At 41.5% G+C, this 23,981-nt stretch overlaps 1 protein-coding gene across 1 annotated transcript; it reads left to right on the top strand.

Annotated features, from left to right (window-relative positions):
- Positions 1-9,685: 9,685 nt before the first annotated feature.
- On the top strand, positions 9,686-18,424 carry LOC118589847 (zinc finger protein 709-like). Its single transcript, XM_036197485.1, has 4 exons — positions 9,686-9,850; positions 14,876-15,002; positions 15,200-15,257; positions 15,985-18,424. Exons 1-4 carry the CDS (start codon positions 9,848-9,850, stop codon positions 17,186-17,188), a joined length of 1,392 nt encoding a protein of 463 aa, XP_036053378.1. The 5' UTR covers positions 9,686-9,847; the 3' UTR covers positions 17,189-18,424.
- The last annotated feature ends 5,557 nt before the right edge of the window (positions 18,425-23,981 follow it).

The raw sequence follows: 23,981 nt of genomic DNA, 5'->3' as shown, positions 1-23,981 counted from the left end.
GAATTACAGTTATAATATTAAAGAAGATATCCTATCTATCTTATATTTGTGAGTCTAAGGTTTTATATCTAACTTATCTTGTATCATAACTGAGGAAATTATAACTATCTAGTCTTCAACCACATCAAAGACCTCAGAAGGATATAATATTACCTGAAAACCAGGAGAAGGATGTAAGCATTTTTCAGGAGTCTTGCAAGAGTAGACAGAGACAGCTGGCAGCCTGGACAGTCACCTAATGTTCCTTTGTAAAGTTGGGGCATTTGTCTTCAGCCCACAGGGCTAGAGTCTCTTGGTCACTTCTCTCAATGTCCTGTAGAATGTCTGGCAGTTTTCTCTGCGAAGCAGGAACCTGAAGGACCATTTTGTCAAACAAAGTTTAGTGGTCACCTTTCTATGGGTCCTGTATGTCCAGTTGATCAAGCAGTCCAGGCAAGAACAGTTTCTTGCCCAAATGGCTATTTTTGCCAAGGTGAAGATAAGATATGAAGTGTCTTCAATGCCCATCCTTGTCTCTGAAGTAAATCGGTGCTGCCAGGAGCAGACATGTCTCATTGTCCAGAAAGTCTAAATTTTAAATGCCATATTCTGTAGATCTTTGAAGTGTTTGAAGATTACCTGTCTATCTGAAATATCTCTGTGTATACCTAGAAGACTTAACTAACATGGCTATGAGTATGATTATCATAGATGACCAGTTATTAATTTATTTTTAATTATCCATTGCAATTTAAATGAGCTATACAAACATAATACCTTAAACATGATTAGAAATATACACACAGTATAACAAAATTAACTTTAAGTTTGTATCAATAGACTAAAATCTATACCAATGTAAAACATTTTAAACAAGTTGTTGCTCTTTAGAAGTAAGTTCCTTAATCTATCCTTTCATCCTATTATATCTGTATCATATCCCCTTTCTTCTTTAGAAAGAGATCATATTTATAATCAACCTGCTTTAAAGAAAAATATTGGTTTTTTTCTGTCCCACACCAGAGGGCTCTTCTGATTTGGGACATAAGAATCTCTTAATCCTTTTTTTTAGCAATATGTTTGGGTTTAGAGAAGGAGTGAGCCAATTCCACCTCCAAAGCCAACTTGATAATTTTGGGAATGTGGGCGTAGTTTCTTTTACTACTTCCTGCTGGAGGGGGGCGCTCTATCTTATGGGGACACAAAGAAAATTTTAGGATTATGGAGTAGTCCATTAGGGTGAACCTCTGAGCCAGTTGCCTTGAAATCATTCTGGATGTTAGATCATCTGGGCCATGGTGTCATCGGAGACCTTTCAGGTGGTCTTGGCTGATCAAACCTGATATATCTTAATCTGGAACAAATCCACAGCCTCTGGCTTTCTGTGGAAACAAAAGCAGAGACTCCTTTCCAAAGCAACATATCCTTATATCCAAATTTTGAAGTCAAGGTACCTTTAAAATTTACATATTTGTTTAACTCAACAGCTTTTACAATCAAATCTTTTTTTGTAGTTAAAAATTCCAAAGACAACATAAACCAGATTCTCTGTGTAATATCCATCTTTGTAAGACTGAAACGCTGCTGTGGCTGCTGGCTCCGCCCATCTCAGCTTCCCAACATGGCGGTGGTACAGTTTACCGCCAGCTCTGGGTCTGGAGTCATGTGTACCATCAACTATCAGAAGCAGTTCTATCAAAGCAGCGCATAGCCCAGAAACCTTTTTTTTTTTTTTTTTTTAACTAGCAAAGGCTAAATCTACCATGCAGCAGAGTAAAGTGCTGCTTGTAGACTCCTCATTCCCGCCGCACTGCAGGTCAGACACACACGCCAGGAACCCGCCAGAGTAGCTGAAACCGGCGGGCTGCCGCTAACTTAAGAAAGACAACTAGGAAGCTGTTTTTAGCTTTGGTTTAGAATCTTTTTTCTCAGGTTTTAGGTGGAAATTCTTGCCAACACGTTGGACGCCATTTGTAGTTAGAGTTTTCCTGCCTGGCCCACAGTCAGGACAAATCTCTCTTACCCGCCAGTCCCACAGTCGCTTAGACCCAACCAAGAAAGCACACAGAAACTTATATTGTTTACAAACTGTATGGCCGTGGCAGGCTGCTTGTTATCTACCTTTTCTATCTTAAATTAACCCATTTCTGTTAGTCTATACTTTGCCACATGGCTTGTGGCTTACCAGTGTCTTTACATGTTGCTTCTCCTGGCGGCGGCTGGCGGTGTCTCTCTCCAGCCTTCTACTTCCCAGAATTCTCTTCTCTCTTGTCCCGCCTATACTTCCTGCCTGGCCACTGGCCAATCAGAACTTTATTTACACAGAGCGATATCCACAGCAAGGAACAAATAAGCACACCCAAAAGCATGGGTATGGGTGTCTCAAGAATCAATTCAGCCGGTTGGCGGTGGGCTACACAGAGAAATCCTGTCTTTTTTTTTTTCAGAGCTGAGGACCAACACAGGGCCTTGCGCTTTCTAGGCAAGTGCTCTACCACTGAGCTAAATCCCCAGCCCCAGAAACCCTGTCTTGAGGGGGCAAAAGGAAAAAGAAAAGGTCACAATTAAGTATCTTTCCAATTGGTTACGTCTCCGAGGTTGCTAGAAGCCCCTTCTCTTTTAACAGTGTAAGAAGAGAGTTTACAAGGTTAAAAGTTTGGGCCTCTTTGGGCATCTGCACACATGTGCACATAGTAGTACACACACACACACACACACACACACACACATACACATAGTTAAAAACTTTTTTAAAATATCTTTTAAAAAGCTTAAAGCATTTCTTTTGCATATAAAGTTTTAAGGTGGATTTATGAGGGCTATTGTTTTTTAGGTTTGGGGAAGAACAGTAGACACTTAAGGTTACAACTTTTTTTTTACCCTAAGTAAACACAGTTTATTTATTGCTTGATATCCTTGATTGAAATGTCTTTATGAAAGTATCATCGGCCGGGCGGTAGTGGCGCATGCCTTTAATCCCAGCACTCGGGAGGCAGAGCCAGGCAGATCTCTGTGAGTTTGAGGCCAGCCTGGGCTGCCAAGTGAGTTCCAGGAAAGACACAAAGCTACACAGAGAAACCCTGTCTCGAAAAACAAACAAACAAACAAAAGTATCATCTAGTTACAAAGAAGCACAACTTATTTATTGTTTTTGACAAGATGCCTTTTGGAAAACACAAAATGTCTTTATAGGCTATTTGGGTGTCATCAGTGATATCTAAAATTTTCTGGTTTTTGGGTTTTTTTTTGGGTTTTTTTGTTTTTGTTTTCAGCAGAAAAGGCAAGCCAGCATGCCAGGACAACAGGCTGTTTTTCCCACATCACTGTAATGTCCATGTCTTTCTTTTTTTTTATTTAAAATTTTTTATTTTATGTGCATTGGTGTTTGCCTGAGTATATTGTGTGGGGATATTGGATCCCCTGGAACTAGAGTTACAGATAGTTATGAGCTGTCATGTGGGTGCTGGGAATTGAACCTGGGTCCTCTAGAAGAGCAGCCAGTGCTCTTAACCACTGAGCCATCTCTCTAACCCCACCCCTTGTCCTTCTATCCCACCGCAAACAAACATGAACCTCAAAATAATGCTGTACTGTGGGAGAAGGGTACCATTCCATAGCCTCTAAGGCAATGTGGTTCTCAACCTGTGGGTCTCAATCTCTGGGGGAGGGGAAGAAGCCAATGGTCCTTTCACAGGGGTTGCCTATCAGATATTCACATTACAATTTATAACAGTAGCGAAATTATAGTAATGAAATATCACGAATAATTTTTATGGGGGTCACTACAACACGAGGAACTGCATTAAAACGTGCCCATGTTAGGCAGGTTGAGAACCACTGCTCTAAGGCCTGGGGACTTGTCTGAGGTCATTCTGCCTGCTGGACATGGTCGCTCAAGCTTGTAACCTCAGCAGTAGAGGCAGGAGGCCGGAGGTTCAAAGTCACGGTGGCTACATCATGCTTTCACGCTGAGTCTGGGTTTCAAAAGACCCTGTCTGAAAACATTTTTTAAAGTACCCAGCCTCTGGGTAGCTGCAGGACTATGAGCGCATTCTTTGACCTGAGTATCTACCTGAACCTGATCTTCAAGTAATGCATGATGATTGCAGACCCAAGCATTCTTCATTGCTCCTTGTATCAAGAATTTTGGCAATGTTCTTTTACAGCTGCTTCCACCCAAACCTTAGATTAGGAAAGGTCTTACTTACTGTGGCCGATAGGTTTCAGTGAATTTGGCAGTGGGCTAGCTCTGAATATGGGGTCCAAAGTTTTGAATGCTTCTGGTTTGTTTGTTTGCTTGTTTTAAAATAGAACCGGGCTTCTCCATGAGAACAAAGCCAGCATTAGGCTGCAGAGGGGTGAGATGCTATAGAGAGAAGAAGCAGGATGTCCCCGTCAACAGCCCGGTCACCCCCAATGATGAGAACAGGAGGTAGAAATTCTCTAGACAGGTCAGGATGAAAAGTCTCCAAAGAAAGCCAGGCAGTGGTGGCACGTGCCTTTAATTCCAGCAGAGGCAGGGAGATCTCTGTGAGTTTAAGCCCAGCCTGGTCTACAGAGCGAGTTCCAGGACAGCCAAGGTTACACACAGAGAAACCCTATCTTAAAAACCAAACCAAACCAAAACGAAACAAAACCAAAAAGTCTCCAAAGAAAAGTAATCAGTTCATTTCTGGGCTAAAGCTAGAGGCACCATTGGTCCTCTTGATAGCTTCATTCTTGCCAGAGGCCAGAGATGCCCAAAGTGTTTTAGGGGTCTAAGCTGACTCTTCAATGATTTTAGGGTTACCCAGATCAGGAGATCATTAACTGACCCAGAACAGACAGAATATCAGGATTCAACAAGAACATACTTGTTTACTTTCCCCCTTGTTTAAGGATGAATTTCTTGTTTGGTGGCATTGACTTAAACAAAAATGCATGTAGACAAACCGGCATGTGCTTAGACTCAGTAGTTAACTGACATCTCAGATGAGACAGATGGTCAAAGCCTGAGTGTGAGTCCCAAGGCCAATAACATAATAAAAAACTTGCCTTTGTTTGGAGCTGAAGATGTGGGTCACTTGGAGAAGTACTTGTTTGGCATGAACAGATTGAATCGTCAAAACTGCCTAAACTGGGTGGTGTTGCGCCCAGCACTTGGGAGGTAGAGGCAGAGTGTTATCGCTCTAGAGGCAGCGGGACCTGGGAGAATGGAGCCGATACATGAGGCAGACTATAGTCTCATGCAATAGCCAACTTTATTCAGAGCATCAGACAGTTTATACTCTGAGGGCTAAAGAGGAGTCACATCAGTAAAGTGTCCAATCACAGGGGAGAGCGGCCTGTAATGAGCAAGCCACATTTGGCACAAACATGTTTTTCCATAGAGGCATATAAATTACTAACGATAGCCTGTTGTAATGAATTATCTGAAGTAAATTCACTCCTATCTGCCACACCCATAAGGAGCATGAAACATAACCCAAGAACAATTCCATGTTTTTGAAGAAACTGAGATCACAAGACTCCTGTCTTAGTTTCTTGGAGTTTTCTCACTAGCCCTCAGAAATCTCCCAGGACTCCATTCTTGGACCTTGTTCTGGCAGCAGAGGATCAAAAGGTCAAGGTCATTTTGGGGCTTGTAGCAGATTCAAGACCAGCCTGGGATTCACCGTGTCTTAGAGAGGGTGGGAGGGTGGGAAGGAAGGAGGAGAGAAAGAGAAAGAGAACTCATAGCTAACATGGCCTATGGTTTGTAAGACGCTCAGCAATTGGGATGTCCACACAAAATTTGCCTTTCAAGTATGCTCCATTTATTCACATAAACCTTCCTTAAAATATCATTTTAATATAAAAGTTAAGTTAAGCAGACGTCTCACCAAATGGGGGACAGCTGTTTGGGCAGAACTGCTACTGCAGGGTTCCACAGGGGACTCTTCTCTGTAGTGAGGACACTTCAGAAGCTTGCCGGCCCGACCCATCTCAGCTGTGAAGTCCTTCAGCTGTGGTAGGCTGGAAGGATGGCATTGATGGAGGTCCAGGAGGTCCTTGAGAGAGAGTAGGCCAACAGCCAGGGCTGACAGGCTGGCTTGTGTGCGGTAGCAACAGTGTGGAGGTTCAACAGTCATCGAGGCCCGGGCCTCACACAGAGTCTCAAGTCCTCTTGCCAATCAAAACAGGCTAGAGAAGTGGTGTCAGGTAAGCCCAGCAGTGAGAATCTAGAGACCATTCCCATGTTGTGAGGTAACTCCTTCAGAGAACACAGGGACTCTTAAAGCCAGTAGAAAGTTCTTTATTTTGCCGGCTGGTGGGCTACATGGGGAATTTGCTCAAAGTGTAGAGCCCCGAGTCCCACCGGTCTTTGCCTTTTAGGCACAAAAAGCACATCCTGGTTGACATACTTTGGTTAGCAAGAACAGTTAGCAAGAACCGAAACTAAAGAAGCCAGGAAGCAAGGTTAGTACATTTCCTGGAACTATGGAGGTCTTTGAAGGCCTTTGAAGGATTGGGTCTTTATTCCCATTTTTTGGCAGGTGTTGGGGCTTATGTGTGGGGTTGGGTTCTAAGGTCAGAATGGTGTCTTGAGCATGGTGTCAGTGTTAATATCAAAGATGGGAGGAGAAAGACCACTGACCCAAATCATCATGGCCACATTAATTAAAGCAAGCAATTAATTAAAGCAAGTTTTTTTATTCGTTTACACAGGCTGCCTCCACGACAGGGTTTGAGAGGTCAGCATTGGATGTGAGGAAGACAAGGTTTTTATGGAGCTCAGGGGTAGGGGGTTTCCAAACAGGGGATTTGGTGGGCAAAATAGGTGGGGTTACAGGAGCAGGACATGAGCATAACAAGGTAGTCCCCCCTGAAACAAAGACATGGTTCCAAGGCAGACATAACCACAGGTAGTCATAACAAGGTAGCTATAACAAACCTTTTGAAGCAGAGGTAGGGTTTGCAAGATGGTTATAAACAACTTTTTGAAATGAAGGCATGATTGCTGTTCCTGGAACAGGCAGTACAGAACCATTTGGAGTTAAGGTTACAGGTGGGGCATCGCTCAATCCTTGAGAAACAAAGATTTAATCATAAACAGAAATGAACTTAGTTTGTCTTTACTATAAAATGGCTTTTAAGCCTAAGATGGAGACAGGCTGGTTCTTCATCAGTTGTGCTAAGGTCTGGGGGCCTGTTAGACTCAAAGTTCCAACTTTTGTTTCATTTCATTGACAGTAGCTTTGTGCAGTCGGGGCTCACAGCTTGGGGCTGGTTCACTAGCAAATCAACACCATCTTGGGGTTAGTTCATTGGAATATCAAGGCTTGTCCTGGACTACCAGTGGCCAGCCTGGAGCTTGCTTCTGAAGCCTAGTTCTTACCAGAGCTGCCTGGTGACAAACTTAGGCATCACATTATTCCAAGTCACACCAAATGGCTTTTGAGTTACACAAAATGGTTTCTAAGCTATCCCCCCAAACCCCTGTCTCTCTCACACAGAGACAGACAGAGACAGACAAGACAGACAGACAGACAGACACACAGACACACACACACACACACACACACACACACACACACACACACACACACACACGGGAGAGAGAGAGAGAGAGAGAGAGAGAGAGAGAGAGAGAGAGAGAGAGAGAGAGAGTTTGTTTTCCTTTATTTGTCTCTGGAAGTCAAAGCTGTGAATGGTTTTGTAATGAATCTATAGTCAGAGGTTCCCTCCCACCTGCTGACTGATCATCCTCCTTTGCTGTCTGATCAGTGGGAAGGGAATGGGCACCATCATGCAGTGTGGGAATGGAGACTTGCTATTTGCATGCTCTGCTTTCTTGGGAATTGTCTCTGCCTGAGGAAAAAGGTTAGCAGGGAAAAGATGTTCTCTTACAGTGGGCAGTGGTGGTGCACACCGTTAATCCTAGCACTTGGGAAGCAGAGGCAGGTGGATCTCTGAGATTGAAGCCAGCCTGGTCTACAGAGTGAGTTCCAGGACAGCCGGGACTATACACAGAAACCCTCTCTTGAAAAACAAAACAAAGGGGGTGGTGGTTCAGGCTTGGCATTGTGTGTGTGTGTGTGTGTGTGTGTGTGTGTGTGTGTGTGTGTGTGTATGTGTTTTGAAGAGACTGGGAGGCATGAGAGATGTACTTTCCTGTGGCTGCCCAGGCAAGATGGGGTTTATTGAACACCTGGAATGTGGCTGATACAGTGATGTTCAGGAATGTTAAAATCTAGAGTAAATTTCAAAGAAATTAGCAGCAAATAAATAGGTATTTTGTTAATAAAAATGAAAATGTACCTTTTATGTATAGTTTGCAGAATCATGTTATATAAAACATAAGGATTTTTACTCATATCCATTTGTTGTTTATGTATTCTTTGGTTTGTTTTAGAGTCCTGAATGAAGATCTGCTCCCAAACCCTTCATCACCACCATCCATAAACTTTACCTGTTCTCATGTGGCTTCTAGAAAATTTAAAGTTACAGATGTGGCCCTTCATTAATTTCTATTATTATTATTATTATTATTATTATTATTATTATTATTATTATTTCTATTAGTCTTAAAGGATGGCCTTCCTTTCAAAGCCTAGGCTAACTCCTTGTATTTGTCAGGGTTCTCAAGAACACTGATTCTCAACCTTTGTGTCGAGAATTGCATTTCAGATATTTACATTAGAATTCATAACAGTAGCAAAATTACGGTTATGAAGTAGCAAGGAAATAGTTTTATTGTTCGGGTGGGGGTCAGCACAACATGAGAAACTGTATTAAAGAGTCGCAACATCAAGAAGGTTGAGAACCACTGCTCTCCAGGAACAGAACTGATAGTATATATAATTTATTAGAGTGGTTTGTGGTTTACAGACTGGGGTCCAACAAGTTCGACAATAGCTGTCTCTCAACAGAAGGTCAAAGACTCTGACAGCTGTGCAATCCATGAGGCTGGATGTCTCCGTGGTCTTCAGTATACACTGGAATTTCAAAGAAATAGGGTCTAAATGCCTTAGCAGCAGAATAGAGGAACTTGCCAGCGAGATTGAGGGCAAGCAGGCAAAAGACAAACGTTTCCTTAAATCATGTCCTTTTATACGGGCTGCCACCAAGGTATGGCTCAGATTTAGGGTAGGTCTTCTGACCTCAAGGGATCCAGTCAAGAAAAATCCCTCACAGGCATGCCCAGCTGCTTGGGTTTTACTTGATGTGTCAAGTTGACAACCAAGATTAGCCATCACACTCCTCAAGCTAGGAAGATTATAACATCTCAATTTCTAAAATGAGGGCAGAGTCCATGCCTAGCATGCAAGAAGCCCTAGCTGGTCCCTGGTGCTGCATAATCATTCATAGCGGCACATGTGTCATCCTAGCATTCAAAAGATGGAGGAACCATTGAGAGTTCAAGGTTGGCCTGAATTGTATTTGAGGCAAGCTACATGAGACCCTGTCTCAAAGTATTGAGAATAAAAATTTTAAACTGTTGTCATATTAGTAATTTCCAGTTGTGAATAGCATGTGCATATTTACGTTATTAACTCATGGCTATGCCTTCTATAGGTCAAGAGCAAGTGTGTCCTGGCAGGGCCATCACTAGTGTGCAGAGGAGACCTGTCCCCCAGTCTCTTTAGCCCTTTGTCACTCAAGACTTGGGGGCGTGTCTCAGGACCTGTCTATCGGAGCAGAATTGTCCAATCAGGCTGCAGCTGGAGGAGAGGGGCGGAGCAGGTTGCTGCACTCTCGCGGTGTTTGGTTCCTTTGACTGTTCAGTCTTGGCTTGGGTTCTGATTCTTCAGCTTCTGTGTCTTTAGCTCCCCGTAGTCTAAGGTGGCTCCTCTGTAGCTAGTGTCCCTGTGAAGTGCAGACGACGCGGGACGCCCGAAATTCGGAAATGGTGAGCGTTCTGGCCGACGCTGGCCACATCCAACCAGAACCAGCCTCGGGGAAGGCCTCCGTAGCTGGAGCCCGCGGCCCGATCCCGCTGCTGTCCCCCGGTCCTGAGTGGCCTGGGCGGCGGGTCCCCGCGCGTCCCATCGGCCCCCACGACGTCCTGGCCGACCCACCTCAGGACTTGGGGCGCTGGCTTCTCGTTGTGCGTTCCTGCCGGGCAGCCACGGCTGAGCTTCCTGAGGCATGGGAAGCAGGGCATCAATCCACTTTCTGTCAGTCTGGCTGCTCCCGGGGTTCACAGTGAACCCCCCCCCCCAGTTCCAGGTCCTTCCTGTTTCAAGAGTCTGTAGGGCAAACCCCAGCTCGTCTTGGCCACCCGTCCCAGAGTACCGGTTAGAGAGATGGGTAGTGGGGGAAAGCCGAGAGTGGAGAGTTCGTCAGTGTGAGTCCAGTGGGACAGATGAAGTGTCCAGTGACATCTGCTGTCCGGGTTCATCTTCAGCAGGAGCTTTAGGCTTAAATAGAGGAAGGCCAGACCCGAGGCAAGCTTAAACAGCAGCCTTACCCGAAGTGTGGCTCCGCCCATCATTGTCTCAGCTCACTTTAGACCTCTAGGGGACTAGGTGGCTCGCTGGAGAGAACTTCTGCTTCTGAGAGGTTTGTTCTTCCTTCAGCCTTGAAGATGAAATAATAGGTTAGACAGACAGTACTTGAAAGATTACATGCTTAGGTTGAACCAGAAAAAGAGGTGGTAGACCCAGAGTGAAGGCAGAGATGTCAGGCTTCCATCCCGCTTTTATTTATGTGAATAAGTTTGCATACATGTGTGGGTGTCTGTGGGGTCGGAGGAGGATCTCAGATTCCCTGGAGCTACTGTAGGCAGTTACATATTGCCCAAAGTGGCTACTGGAAATTGAACTCCACTTCTCTGCAAGAGCAGCAAATGCTCTTAACCACTGAGCCATCTCTGCAGCCCCCAAAGCAGTTTCTAAGTGCGCGTTTCACTCTCAGTATTCCCAAATGCCAACTTCTAGTCCAGGAGGATTAAAAAGTGACAACCATTGCTGTTTATTTTCCTTGCTAAATAGATAGAACCGGACACAATATTTTTTAGTTCCTCTTAGTAATGGTCCCAGGGGCTGACAAGTTTCTTATAGCTGCCGTATGTCCTCTTAGACACCAGTCTGAGGGCTTGGGTGAAACCTCTCAGGGGAGCAGCTGGAGGCCCTGGGGCTGGAGGAATCTCCCGGAATAGTCTCCATTTCAATAGTTAATTCTTAGAGCCATTATCTCCCCCTAAGCTTAGTTCCACTCCTGGGACACAGTATTTAGTTAGATGCTGGTGACTGAGGGTCTGCCCTCTTGAGTCTCTCAGTTGTGCAGGGAGGAAGCTTTCCCTCAAAGGATTAGAAAGAACACTACAGTGCAGTGGGGCAGAGACCTGCAAAGCAGAGTAAGTGTGCTTGGGTCACAGTCCGGAGTCTCCCCAGGAGGTGTGATTGTTGAGTATTTCAGCAGCACTCGGGTGAGAGAATGGCCTTATTTGGCATTTGGTCCTGACAGGCCTGTATCGTCTTCAGAATTGCCCCTTTCCCATGTTCATGAGCCTGAAATATTTGTTCATTTATTTGAACTTCAGCTTTAAGTATGAAATGTACTCAGAGCTGAATAAGGTAAAAATGTTTGTTTTTTTCTGAGATATGGTCTCTCTGTATATCCCTGGCTGTCTTGGAACTCAATCTGTAGACCAGGCTGGCCTTGAACTTAGAGATCTGTCTGCTACCCCCAACAGCCAAAGTGAAATATTCTTGAAGCTAGAAAGAAGCAGATTTCATCAAAAGTAGAGTTTTATTTCCACTGATTTTTTTTTTTTTTTAATTCTTTGCTTCCCCTGAGCAAGAAAAATTCCTGAAATCTCATGCCAAGGTGTGGGTGTGGAGATCAGAAGACAACTGTGGAAGTTAGAAATTGAACTCATACCATCAGGTTTAGAGGAAGTGCCTTATCTGTGGAACCATCTTGCTAGCCCACTCATTTGGTTTGTCTGTCTGTCTATCTATCTATCTATCTATCTATCTATCTATCTCTCTATCTAACTATTTATTTTAAAACATGGTCTCACTATGTAGCCATGTCTGTCCTGGATCTTACCATGGGGTTCAAAGGGTACACCACCATGGCCAGCCTTTGATTTTACTTCTTGATTATGTATATGTGTGAATACAGTGGAGGCCAGAAGGTATTAGATCCTCCTGAACTGGAGTTACAGGTGGTTCTGAGCTCTCTGATGTGCTAGAAATCAAACGTACACGAATAGTATGCACTCTTAACTGCTCGGCCATCGCTCCAGCCCCTCATTGATTTCTTCATTACAAACCCATTGTTACCTCCTCAGTTTCTCTGGGTTGATACAGGTCACCTTACTCTTCAAGTGGAAGATTAAGTGGTCGACTTTAAATCTTCAAGAATGTGTGGATTTGGTGCTTTAAACTTTACCTGTGTACTGCCTGAACCATATTCCACAGAGTTTCATATGACCAACTTAAGTTTCTTTTCCTTGAACTATTCAAGTTCCTTTAGTTGATGACTATCTGATTCACATGTGATTTTGTACTTTGTGATTTTACTTCCAGTTTAGAGGCTTTCTAACTGTATTTGTTACTGATTTCTATTTAATGCTTACGTATTTTTAGAATATACTTTATGTACTTGCTTGTTAGGATGTGTTTGATCACTCAGGATGTGATCTACCATTTAGTTTTGCTGTGGACTGAAGTGTTCTAGAAATATCAATGAAATCCTTTTGGTTGATGTTGTTCAAGAACAATATTACTATTACTGCTTTTTCGGGCTACTGGATCTGTCAATTACTGATGAGGAGTATTTTGGTGTTCCTAACTGTAATTATGAATTTTTCCACTTTGCATTTCAAATTCTAGAAGTTTTCCCTATGTAATTTGACATCTTATTTTATGTTACATGTATTAAAGACAGCTGATTATTTAAAAAGTCTTATTTAGTGAGTATAGTATTTATTGACTGTAGTGTCAAATGTTCCTCAAAGATAGTTTGTCTCAAATTTTTTCCTCATTGTTTCTCTATACTTGGTATTTTTTTCCTTAACTGAAGAATGGACATTTGAAAATTATAATATGGGATAATTGAAAATCGGTTTCCCCACTTTCTCTGTTATCTGCTCTTATTTATTGAAGGCTGTGTCCATTTATGTAATGAAAATACTGTCCAGAACATTTTCTTTTAAAATTGTTTTCTTTTTTTGTTTTTGTTTTTTGTTTTTTGAGACAGGGTTTCTCTGTAGCTTTGGAGGCTGTCCTGGAACTCACTTTGTAGACCTGGCTGGCCTCGAACCCACAGAGATCCACCTGCCTCTGCCCCCCAAGTGCTGGGATTAAAGGTATGCACCACCACTGCCCAGCAAAAAATTACTTTTATGTGTATGGGTATTTTTTTGACTGCATGAATGTTTGTGTACTACATGCATGCAGTGCCCTTGGAGGCCAGAAGAGGACATTAGGAATTCTAGAACTGGAGTTATAGATGGTTAACTGTTAGCTGACATGTGGGTACTAGGAATTGAACCTGGTCCTTGGCAAGAGCTACAAGTGCTTTTGAATTGCTTAGCTATTTCTCCAGCCGCCATTTCCAAAATACTGCAGAGACTGTATTGCTTATGTGCAGTCAGTTTGTTCTATTGTCCTTTATTATTTATTCAACCAGTGTTTTGACATATTTCTGTGAATGTCATATACTAAAACAGAAAAATTAGAAGAAACAGCAAAAGTTCACTCTTTCAGTTTTTCTTTTGGGGGGTGGTGTAAGAGGGTATTCCTTTAACATATAATCAGGTTGGAGTTTTTGTCCTTAAAATTTCTTGGGATGCATGGAGCTTTCTCAATTTCACATTATACTTGGGTACTTTTGAATAATTTCTGAATGAAATTTTCACTACAACTCCCCTCCCCCCATAGTTTAGGTGGTATGTACATGTTGTGGATATAAGCAGCAATTTATTTTTCCAGGTAGATGTAGGCTTTTTTACTTGATGCAAAACAAGGTCTACTCTGCTCCTGCACTGGGAACTTAGGCTGGTGTCTTTAAGACTGTTAGCATATAAGAGACAGGTTAAAACAAGGATGAGAAGCTACACAAGGCTTTCTTGCCATTTTCACGTTTTTATAAGTTTACATTCACATGGTTGATGCACAATTGGTGAATATTTAAATTTTTGACAAAGTTGTTTCTGCTTGTACTTTCGTGTATCTGTGGAGGCATGTGTGTTTGGAGCACCCCACAGCCATTCCCCTGACTTTATTCCCCCTGGAATCTGTGGATGTTCATTCACATGATATTCTTTGTGTCATTACTTGTGTGTTATTACATAATGATCTTGACTACTGTTGCTTTAAGAGGCAAGTTTTGACATTAAGCAGCCCCAGTCTTACTGTGTTCTTTCTCAGGATTCTTGTAGCGCTGTATAATTTCATATGAAACTTTGCATTAATTTTTCAATTCCTCTAAGTTAGTCACCCAGGACTCTAAATGTTCTTAGTTACTCTAACACTTGTGTTTTTAGAATTTCTCCCAAATCCTGAGGTCCCTGATAAACACCAGCAAAGGTCCAATTTTGTGACTAGTCACTTCAAACAATAAGAACTCCCACAGTACAAATATTAGCATTGTTTTGTAGAGCAGATAGTAGGGTTTATTAGCAGCATGTATTGGAGATATACTATATAATGATAAATTAGGGATAACCAAGAAATATCTTACTTCCTGGATTTACCAATGAGAAGGGTGTTTTTTACTTTGTTGTTGCTGAGTGCTTCAACTGAATTATAATACTAATACAGCTGTATGTAAACAACTAAGTACATAAACTTTTAGATGACCAAATCATGGAACGAATATTTGGAAATCACAAAATCATGTAAACATCTACACACAGAATATAGATTCCTAGTGGTATAAGTTTTACCCAGCCTCCAATACACATTGTGGGATATTTTAGAACTCAGTGGCCTTTGACGATGTGGCTATAAACTTCACCCAGGAAGAGTGGGCTTTGCTGGATCCTTCCCAGAAGAATCTCTACACAGACGTGATGCAAGAAGTCTTTAGGAACCTGAATTATATAGGTAAGAATGATAACATTTCTTTACTTAATTAAAAAAAAAAACACTCTAGGAATTTTTTATCAATTTGAAATGTGGAAAGGGACTACTTTTTTTAAATGAATAAATGGGTTTATTTTCAGTGTACAGTGAACTTCAAAGCTGCTATTAATTTTTTGAAGTTCATAATTAATAGTGCCTTTCCTTGGTCTATATTTTAGAGAACGGGTGGGAAGACCAGAACATTGAGGAGGACAAAAATCCTGAGATAAAGCTAAGGTAATTTGTGTTCACAAAAGGGTATGATGTTCCTTGAGGGAACTTTAGCATGTCATGTAAACTTTGGTAAACAAACTAAACAAATTAGCACAACTTTAAGCATTTATTACTAGCTTGTTTGTGTGCTCTCTGTCTCTTTCTTTCTCTCTCTTGTTTTACAGAGTTTTATGTTTTCAAGGTAGTTGACTTCTGCATAGTACTAAGAAACTATATGACTATCACTGTTTTGATAATGGATTTGGGGAAGCCTTGTTTCAGAGAAATTATTCCATTTATTTTCTAATAATTAAGACATGCCAAGACACCTGGATTTCCTCTGATATTAGTTATAATGTAGGTCTAAGACATTACTAAATAGAAAATCAGTAATAAACCAGCCATCAATAATGTGCTTGTCTCTTTTTGTACAGAAGGCATATGGTAGATTCTGTAAAAGTACAGATTGTAAAAGTCAGTGTGGGCAAACTTTCAGTGAGAATTCCAAATCTTGTTTGTTTTGTATTTGGAGACAGGGTTTTACTATGTAGTCCTGGCTGTTCTGGGACTCATGCTATAGACCAGGCTAGCTTCAAACTCAGAGATCCTCCTGCCTCTGCGTCCCAAGTGTGTGCTACCACTGCCTGGCTGAGATTCTGGAAAAAAAAAAAAAAAAAGTTCACAGTTGCGTAATACCATGTAAATATGACTTGTCTGGAAAAGTCTTCATATATTGTTCATTCCTTAATAGGCACATCATAACTGACTCTGGATACAACCTATATGAAAATCAAGAATATTCAGAGAAGCCATATAAATTTACACAATATAGGAACTCTTTCATTTCTCTTATGAGTATTCAAAGACATATGACAATGGACACTGGAAGTAAACCTTATAAATGTATGTTATGTGGGAAAGCCTTTCATTTCCCCAGTGAATTTAGAATACATCTAAGAACTCATACAGGAGAGAAACCTTATGAATGTAAACAATGTGGGAAAGCTTTCAGTCATTCCAGTTCCTTTAGAAAACATGAGAGAACTCATACAGGAGAGAGGCCCTATGTATGTAAACAGTGTGGGAAAGCTTTCAATTGTTCTGGTTCCATCCGAAAACATGAAAGAACTCATACCGGAGAGAAGCCCTATGAATGTAAACTGTGTGGAAAAGCCTTCAATTGTCCCAGTTATCTTCAAATTCATGAAAGAAGTCACACTGGAGAGAAGCCCTATGAATGTAAACAGTGTGATAAGACATTCAGTTGTTCCAGTTCCCTTCGAAAACATGAACGAACTCATACTGGAGAGAAGCCTTATGAATGTAAACAGTGTGGTAAAGCCTTCAGTTGTTCCAGTTCCTTTCGAAAGCATGAACGAACTCATACTGGGGAGAAGCCCTATGAATGCAAACAGTGTGGTAAAGCCTTCTTTTCTCTCACAAGTGTTCGAACACACATGATAAAGCACACTGGCAATGGGCCTTTTAAATGCAATGTATGTGAGGAAGTGTTTCCTTTTTCTAGTGTATTTAGAAGACATCAAACATCTCATGCTGGAGAGAAGCCCTATGAATGTAAACAATGTAGTAAATGGTTTAGTTCTTCTACGTCACTTCAAATACACGAGAGAACTCACAATGGGGAAAAACCCTATGTGTGTAAGCAATGTGGTAAAGCGTTCAGTTGTCCCAGTTACATTCGAAAACATGAACGAACTCATACTGGGGAAAAATCCTATCCATGTAAACAATGTGACAAGTGGTTTAGTGCTTCCAGTTCTCTTCAAATACATGAAAGAATTCATACTGGAGAAAAGCCCTATAAATGTAAACAATGTGGTAGAGCATTCAGTCGGTCCACTTCCATTCAAAAACATGAACAAACTCATACAGGGGAGAGACCCTATGAATATCATGTGGGAAAGCCTTCACTTCCAGTTGAAATTGATTACTAAATAGTCTTATGAATGTAAATTCTGGAAAACCCTCAATTTCTCTCACAGGCTTTTGAATAAATACACTGGAAATGGACCTTTTAAATGTGAGGTATGTAAAAGCCTTTCACGGTCCCAGGACATTTAGAGCACATCAAATAACTCATGCAGGAAAGAAACAAAGTGAATGTAAACAATGTGGTAAAAATCCTTCCGTTCTTCTGGGTATCTCAAAACCATAAAAGAATTCATGTTGGAGAGTTTCCCTACTAATGAAAGCAATGGAGAATCATCTATTACAATTTTCTTTATAAACATGAATGAACTTGTATTGGAGAAACATCCTTTGAGTACAAATAAATATGGTAAATATCACATTAAAATATTCATTGGACAACAAGTCATCAAAAAGTGATTGTAAGGAATATGAGAAAAATAGTTTTCTTGATTCTTTTAAAGGACACAGAAAGATTGACACTGAATAATAACCCTGTATATGTGTGAAAAATGGTTAAGGCTTCAGATGCCCCAGTTCTTTTAGTTTATATGAAATAATACATACCAGATAAAACACTAATAAATAGGACTATGGGGGAAGTATTCAATTTTTCAGTTTTCTTTAAAGACATTAAATAGAGGGGGGGAAAAGCCTGTAGCTCTAAGTAATGTGGTTAGGCTTTCAATTTTTATAGTTCTTTTTGAAAACCATGAAAGAACTCTGGAGAAAAGGCTGAGTGTAAGAAATGTCAGAAGACCTTCAATCTTTCCATTTTCATTCAAAGACATGAAAGAACTCATTTAGGGAAAGACTGTTGGGGACACAGAAAGTCTCCCGACTTCATTTCTCATGGAAAGATACGTGATAATGCACACTGGAGATGGACATGCATTACACTGACTTTACAAGGTGCAAACATTGCTTTTCGGGGTTAAAGCATGGAATGTGTCTTTATATTAGATACAATTTTGTAGTATTTTGTTGAGACTTTTTACAATTGTATTCAAAGAGATTTGTGTATCTTGGTATAATATATAATATAGTATTATTTAGTACATACAGTGTATGCATGTGTATGTGTATCTGTAGGATACGTATAGTTTGTACATGAGTAGTATATATTATATAACTAGTTCATATGGTATGTAATTAAAATATATGTAACTGCTATTTTACTACATAGTAGCATACATTGGTTATGCTATTGGAATCTTATCAATGTATAGAATAAAGCATTTCAGTTACCCACACAACTCCCCATCCCCAGTTACTTCTTGCTCCAGGAGCATGGTTACCAGGATCCCCAGTATTTAGCATCAGTAACCCATGGCCTGAGACTCTAGATGTTATCGAAATCCTCAGCATCAACTGGGTGTGGTGGTGCACACCTTTAATCCCCAAACTGGGTCTCTGAGTTTGAGGCCAGCCTGGTCTACACAATGAGTTCCATGACAGCGAGGGATATTAAAAACAAAAACAAAAACAAAAAAACTTCAGCATCACCCATTCTTGTCCCTGCAGACTAAGGAAAGTCTTACCCTTTTTTTTTTTGTTGTTGTTTTTTTGTTTTTGAAGACAGGGTTTCTCTGTGTAGTTTTGGTGCCTGTCCTGGATCTCGATCTGTAGACCAGGCTGGCTAGCCTTGAACTCACAGAGATTCGCCTGGCTCTGTCTCCCTAGTGTTGGGATTAAAGATGTGCACTACCACCACTCGGCATAGAAAGGTCTTACTCTTTACCTCTGGGAATATGGCTATCAAAGTTTTAGACTAGGTCCCTATAAAACTACCAATATATGATCTACAGACATCCCTATCCACATCTGTAGGATTACACATATCAAAGTTTTAAGGCCTAGCATCATCTTTCCTCTACTCAAAGGATGTATTTTACTCCTAGAAGAGATTAGACAGCAGAATCATGATCCCAATGTTACCTTTCAATATCCCATAGTGCTTAGGGAAGATTTTCAGAGCAAATAAGACTTAAAAGAGATTCTGAAACAAACAAACCAACCCTGGGCACTACTTGGGTTTATACTATAAGGCTTCCAGAGGTTTCATCTAGGTCTCATGTCCACAAAAAATGGTTAAGAATGTTACATGTCCCAGTACCTACTTCATCTCACACCTAAGGTAGGTACCCTTTGTGTTTCAAAACCTAGATTCTGGGATTACCATGTCACACACCATAGCCTTATCTTACAGGACCTGGTGAAGGTTCCATGGCATCCTGTGACATCAAAACTGGCTGGTGGTGCCACAATCCCATGCATCTCCTGCATTTATCTTGGGTTCCAAGGAAGGTCTTCACATGGCTGTGAAGTGTCAGCCCGTGGCACCACCTATGTTTGTCCTTAGGTGAGGCTCGTATAGTTTTCAGTATCCTGTAGCACAACTAATGATAGTTACCACCAGAACATCTATCGTTGTTCCAGCCTTTGATGCCTGAGAATCCACACACCTTTAGATGGCTGTATTCACTACATAATTATACAACTATTTTATGAACTGTTGTGGTCTAGACTATCGGGATACTCATGGACACTGCTGACAAGCAGAGATGAAGAAAACACAGGCTGTGCTCAGTTGTAGGCTAAGATTGGAGTCTAGAGGGCACCCTACAAGGAATTGTACAGGGATGTGGTAGAATTACAAGCAGAGAAAGTTTGGAGTACTTCCTAGAAGGGAGATGGGCCATAGCTAGGGAGAAAGATCAGAGGCTAACCAACATATCGGGATCTTAATATATTATTTATACAGTGTGCTCTTGTAAGTACACTTAAGCTTCAGTTGGGGATGGGGTTTCCCTGAAATTTTTCCCCTGGGTTGTTTCTATCACTGTTTCCTTTTATATACTAATTTATATAACATATACTTTATATGTTCCACGCTACTCTTCTGCCACAACTTTATCAAATCTGATGGCTATGGGGATCATAGACATTTGCATATTTATTTCTCCATGTCTCAGTGCTCTTTCCTCTTCACCAGCTAAGTAACCACCCTAAGAACCAGTAAGGGTATAGAAATCTGGCTGTGACTAAGACAGATTTCCAAACTCAGACCTATGTGATGAGAAACTCTGGATGTGCTGCAGAGAGAAGTACAGTGACTTCTACTTGGGATCTTTGGTTGGAATCTTGGGAGAAAAATTTGGACAACCTGTGTATGGATGAGTAGCAGCTGGGCACAGGAACTAGTGTGGCAGGGTGTGGAGGATCACTCAGTGTCTGCTCCCTCTTAGATTGTTTTGGTTGTTTTTTCCAGTCTTAGCTCCTCAGAGGCATTTAGTAGAAATGCAGCCACTTCTTGGGAATTTCCCACACATGCACTGGCAGATCATGCCTGTGTGAGGAAACAGCTAGCTGGGTGTGGTCTATGGGTGAGTCATTATGACTGGAAGGCAGCCCCTATATTCTCCCCATTGCAAGTCCTGCATACAGAGATCACATGTATAATTTCAGCTCTACAAAGGTCATTGTCTAAGCTTGCATGCACCAGCTGACAAGACAGAACCTGGTCCATACAACACTTTGTCCTGTAGATCTGAGGGAAAATGACTCATCGCTCTGTCATGCCTTGTGAACATTGAAAAGCAAGAGAAAAAAGTGAAGCCTTCCCACCTTGTCACCTCAGCAAGAGGGAGACAATGCCTGATGATGGTCACTTTCTATCACTGTGCTTGGTTTTGCATTTGTTCCATGCTCTTTCCATCACTCATGCTCTTCCTGTATGAATCTACCAATCAGGTATGTTTCTCACAGGCAGCAAACAGTTGGGTTTTGTTGTTGTTGTTGTTGTTTTCAGACAGGGTCTCCCTACATAGTCCTGGCTGTCCTGAAATTCACTCTGTAGACCAGGCTGGCCTCAAACTCATAGAGATCCTCCTGCCTCTGCCTCCTGAGTGTTGGGATTAAGGGCATGAGCCACCATGCCAGACCATTGTTTGTTTGTTTTTTTCCTTTGAGATGGGGTCTCATGTAGCCTAGATGGGCCTTAGACTTCTCGGTTTATAGATATACACCATCATGCTTGATCTACTTAATACTGTGAATCAAACCCAGAACTTCATGCATGCTAGGCAAACATTCTACCAACTGAGGTGCTTTACATCCCCTGCCTAGATGTTGCTTTCTTGGGACTGGGAAAATAGTTGTTCATAAAGTGCTTGTTATGTAAGCATGAGGACCTGAGTTTAGACCCAACACTCATGTAAAAAGCTGGATATGGCAATGCATGTCTGTAATCCAGTGCTAGAGAGATAGAGAAAGGCAGATCCCTAGAGCTTAGTAGCTAACAACTGTAGCTGAATCAGTAAATTGCAAGTTCAGTGAGACACCCTGTCTGAAAAAATAAGGGAGAAACAATTGAGGAAGACACCCAACATCAACACTATCTATGTGGTTTCAATGTTTCAGGGAAGTAAGTGATTTTTACATGTTTTTGAGGCTAGTAAGTGAGCCCATCTTTATTCTCCATTAATAGGCATTTAATTTTATCTTAAGCTCTTAGAAGAAAAGGAAAGGATTCCTAGAACTCACTCTGTAGATCAGTCTGGCCTTGAACTCAGAGACCCTGCTTCTGCCTCCTGGGTGCTGGGATTAAAGGTGTGCACTACCACTGCTTAGCTGTTAAAGGCATTCATTCTTGATAAGACATAAAAAGGATTACACAGTAGTAAGCTAAAGCTTCTTAAATGGGAGGCTAAAAACTTGCCATGGTTGTCTGACTGGGAACTGAACCCAGGACACTGTGATGAAGACACCAAAATCTAACCATAACTAGCAGGAAAGGTGCATGGCTTTGGTGCCAAAAGAAAGCTAATGTCTATGAAATCTCTATTTTTATTTGACCAAGAACTATAATAGAATATCTTAAGTTTCTATTGTTGTGATAAAACTCTCCAAAAGCAACTTGGGGAGTGTCTCAGTTACTTTTCTATTGATGTGACAAAATGTGTGTGTGTGTGTGTGTGTGTGTGTGTGTGTGTGTTTTGAGACAGGGTTTCTCTGTAGCTTTGCGCCTTTTTCCTGGAACTCACTTGGTAGCCCAGGCTGGCCTCGAACTCAGAGATCCACCTGGCTCTGCCTCCCAAATGCTGGGATTACAGGCGTGCGCCACCACTGCCCGGCGATGTGATAAAATGTCATGACCAAGGTAACTTATGAAAGAAAGCATTTGTTGGGGCTTACAGTTCCAAGGGATTAGAATCCAGAAGCATCACAGTTAGAGTCGTGGCAGCAGGCAGGCAGGCATGATGCTGTGGCTTATATCCTTTCTCAAAAGTAGGAGGCAAGATGGCTCTGTGGTTAGGAACATTGGCTATTCTGGAATTCCAGAGGACCCAGGTTCAATTTCCAGCACCCACATGGCAGCTTACAACTGTTTATAACTCCAGTTCCAGAGGACCCAACACCCTCACAGATAAATGTGCACATAAAATAAATAAAGTATATATATTTTTAAAAAGCAGGAGGCTCCGGGCAGTGGTGGCGCACGCCTTTAATCCCAGCACTCAGGAGGCAGAGCCAGGTGGATCTCTGTGAGTTTGAGGCCAGCCTGGGCTACAGAGCGAGATCCAGGAAAAAAGCGCAAAGCTACACAGAGAAACCCTGTCTCGAAAAACAAAACAAAACAACAAAAAGTAGGAGGCAAAGAGAGCTAACTGCGAATGAGATGGGTGTGTCACCCACCCCCAGTGACACGCCTCCTCCAATAAAGCCACACTTCTTAATCCTTCCTGAATAGTTGTACCAATTAGAGACCAAGCATTCAAATACACAAGCCTGTGGGGTCCATTCTCACTCAAACCGACACAGGGAGGAGTGTGTTTATTCCATTTTACATTTCCAGGTAGCAGGAACTCAATCAGGGCAGGAATCTGGAGGCAGGAACTGAAACAGAAGCCATGGAGGAACACTGTTCACTTGCTTGCACTTCCTAGCTTGCTTAGTTTGTTTTCTTACATACTGCAGTCCTACCTGCCCAGGGTGGTACCTTCCCACCTCAATCATTAATCAAGAAAATGCTCCACAGATTTGCTCATGTACCAATCTTAGGTATTTTCTTAACTATGATTCTTTATTCTCAAACGTGTATAGGTTTGTGTCAAGTTGATAAAAGCTAACTAGTACACAGCAATATAGTTATATGAAGTACTCTAGCATACAAACCTTAATTACATTTATGACAAAATACAGCAGGTTAATGTAACCTGTTCATAGGCTAAATTAATCATGGGGAAGCTCTGGACCAAACTTTTCGAGTGAAATCAGGATCTAAGCTTTTATTTAGAGCTCACTCCACCCAATTCCTTTTCCTTTAGTTTCAAATGAGTTTAGGAGTTAATTCTTAGATGTTCATTTCAGCTAGGACTGGATGAAATTAATAAAAATTCAACCTAAAAGCAAAACTTTTTTTTTCCCCTGAGACAAGGTTATTCTCTGTAACAGCTTTGGCTGTCCTGGAACTCACTCTGTAGACCAGGCTGGCCTCAAACTCAAAAATCTGTCTGCCTTTGCCTTGAGTGCTGGGATTAAAGGTATGTGCCACCACCACCTGGCTCCTATCACATTTATAAAGCATAGTAAGAAAAGAAGTCATAATAGAACTGTAACAATATACTACAGTAAGTTGTGTGAATGTGATCAAAATGTCTGCTTTCCTTCAATTAGTACTTCTGGATCACAGTTGGATAATGTTGACAATGGGGAATGGAAGCTGGACTGGTGGGGAGGTTATAGCTCTCCTTCATATTAAATCATTAGTGATCTTGCTTGCATTGTGCCCATTTTTCTTATTCCATCTCAACTGTT

This window comes from Onychomys torridus, chromosome 8, assembly GCF_903995425.1.
Source record: "Onychomys torridus chromosome 8, mOncTor1.1, whole genome shotgun sequence".
NCBI lineage: Eukaryota > Metazoa > Chordata > Mammalia > Rodentia > Cricetidae > Onychomys > Onychomys torridus.
The sequence above is the reverse complement of the archived record's forward strand: the minus strand, read 5'-3'. Positions and strand labels throughout refer to the sequence as shown.

Excerpts from the sequence above, each read along its gene's own strand:
- LOC118589847 (XM_036197485.1), top strand. Across the intron at positions 15,003-15,199 it reads TAGGAACCTGAATTATATAG|AGAACGGGTGGGAAGACCAG; the intron begins GTAAGAATGATA and ends TCTATATTTTAG. Across the intron at positions 15,258-15,984 it reads AATCCTGAGATAAAGCTAAG|GCACATCATAACTGACTCTG; the intron begins GTAATTTGTGTT and ends ATTCCTTAATAG.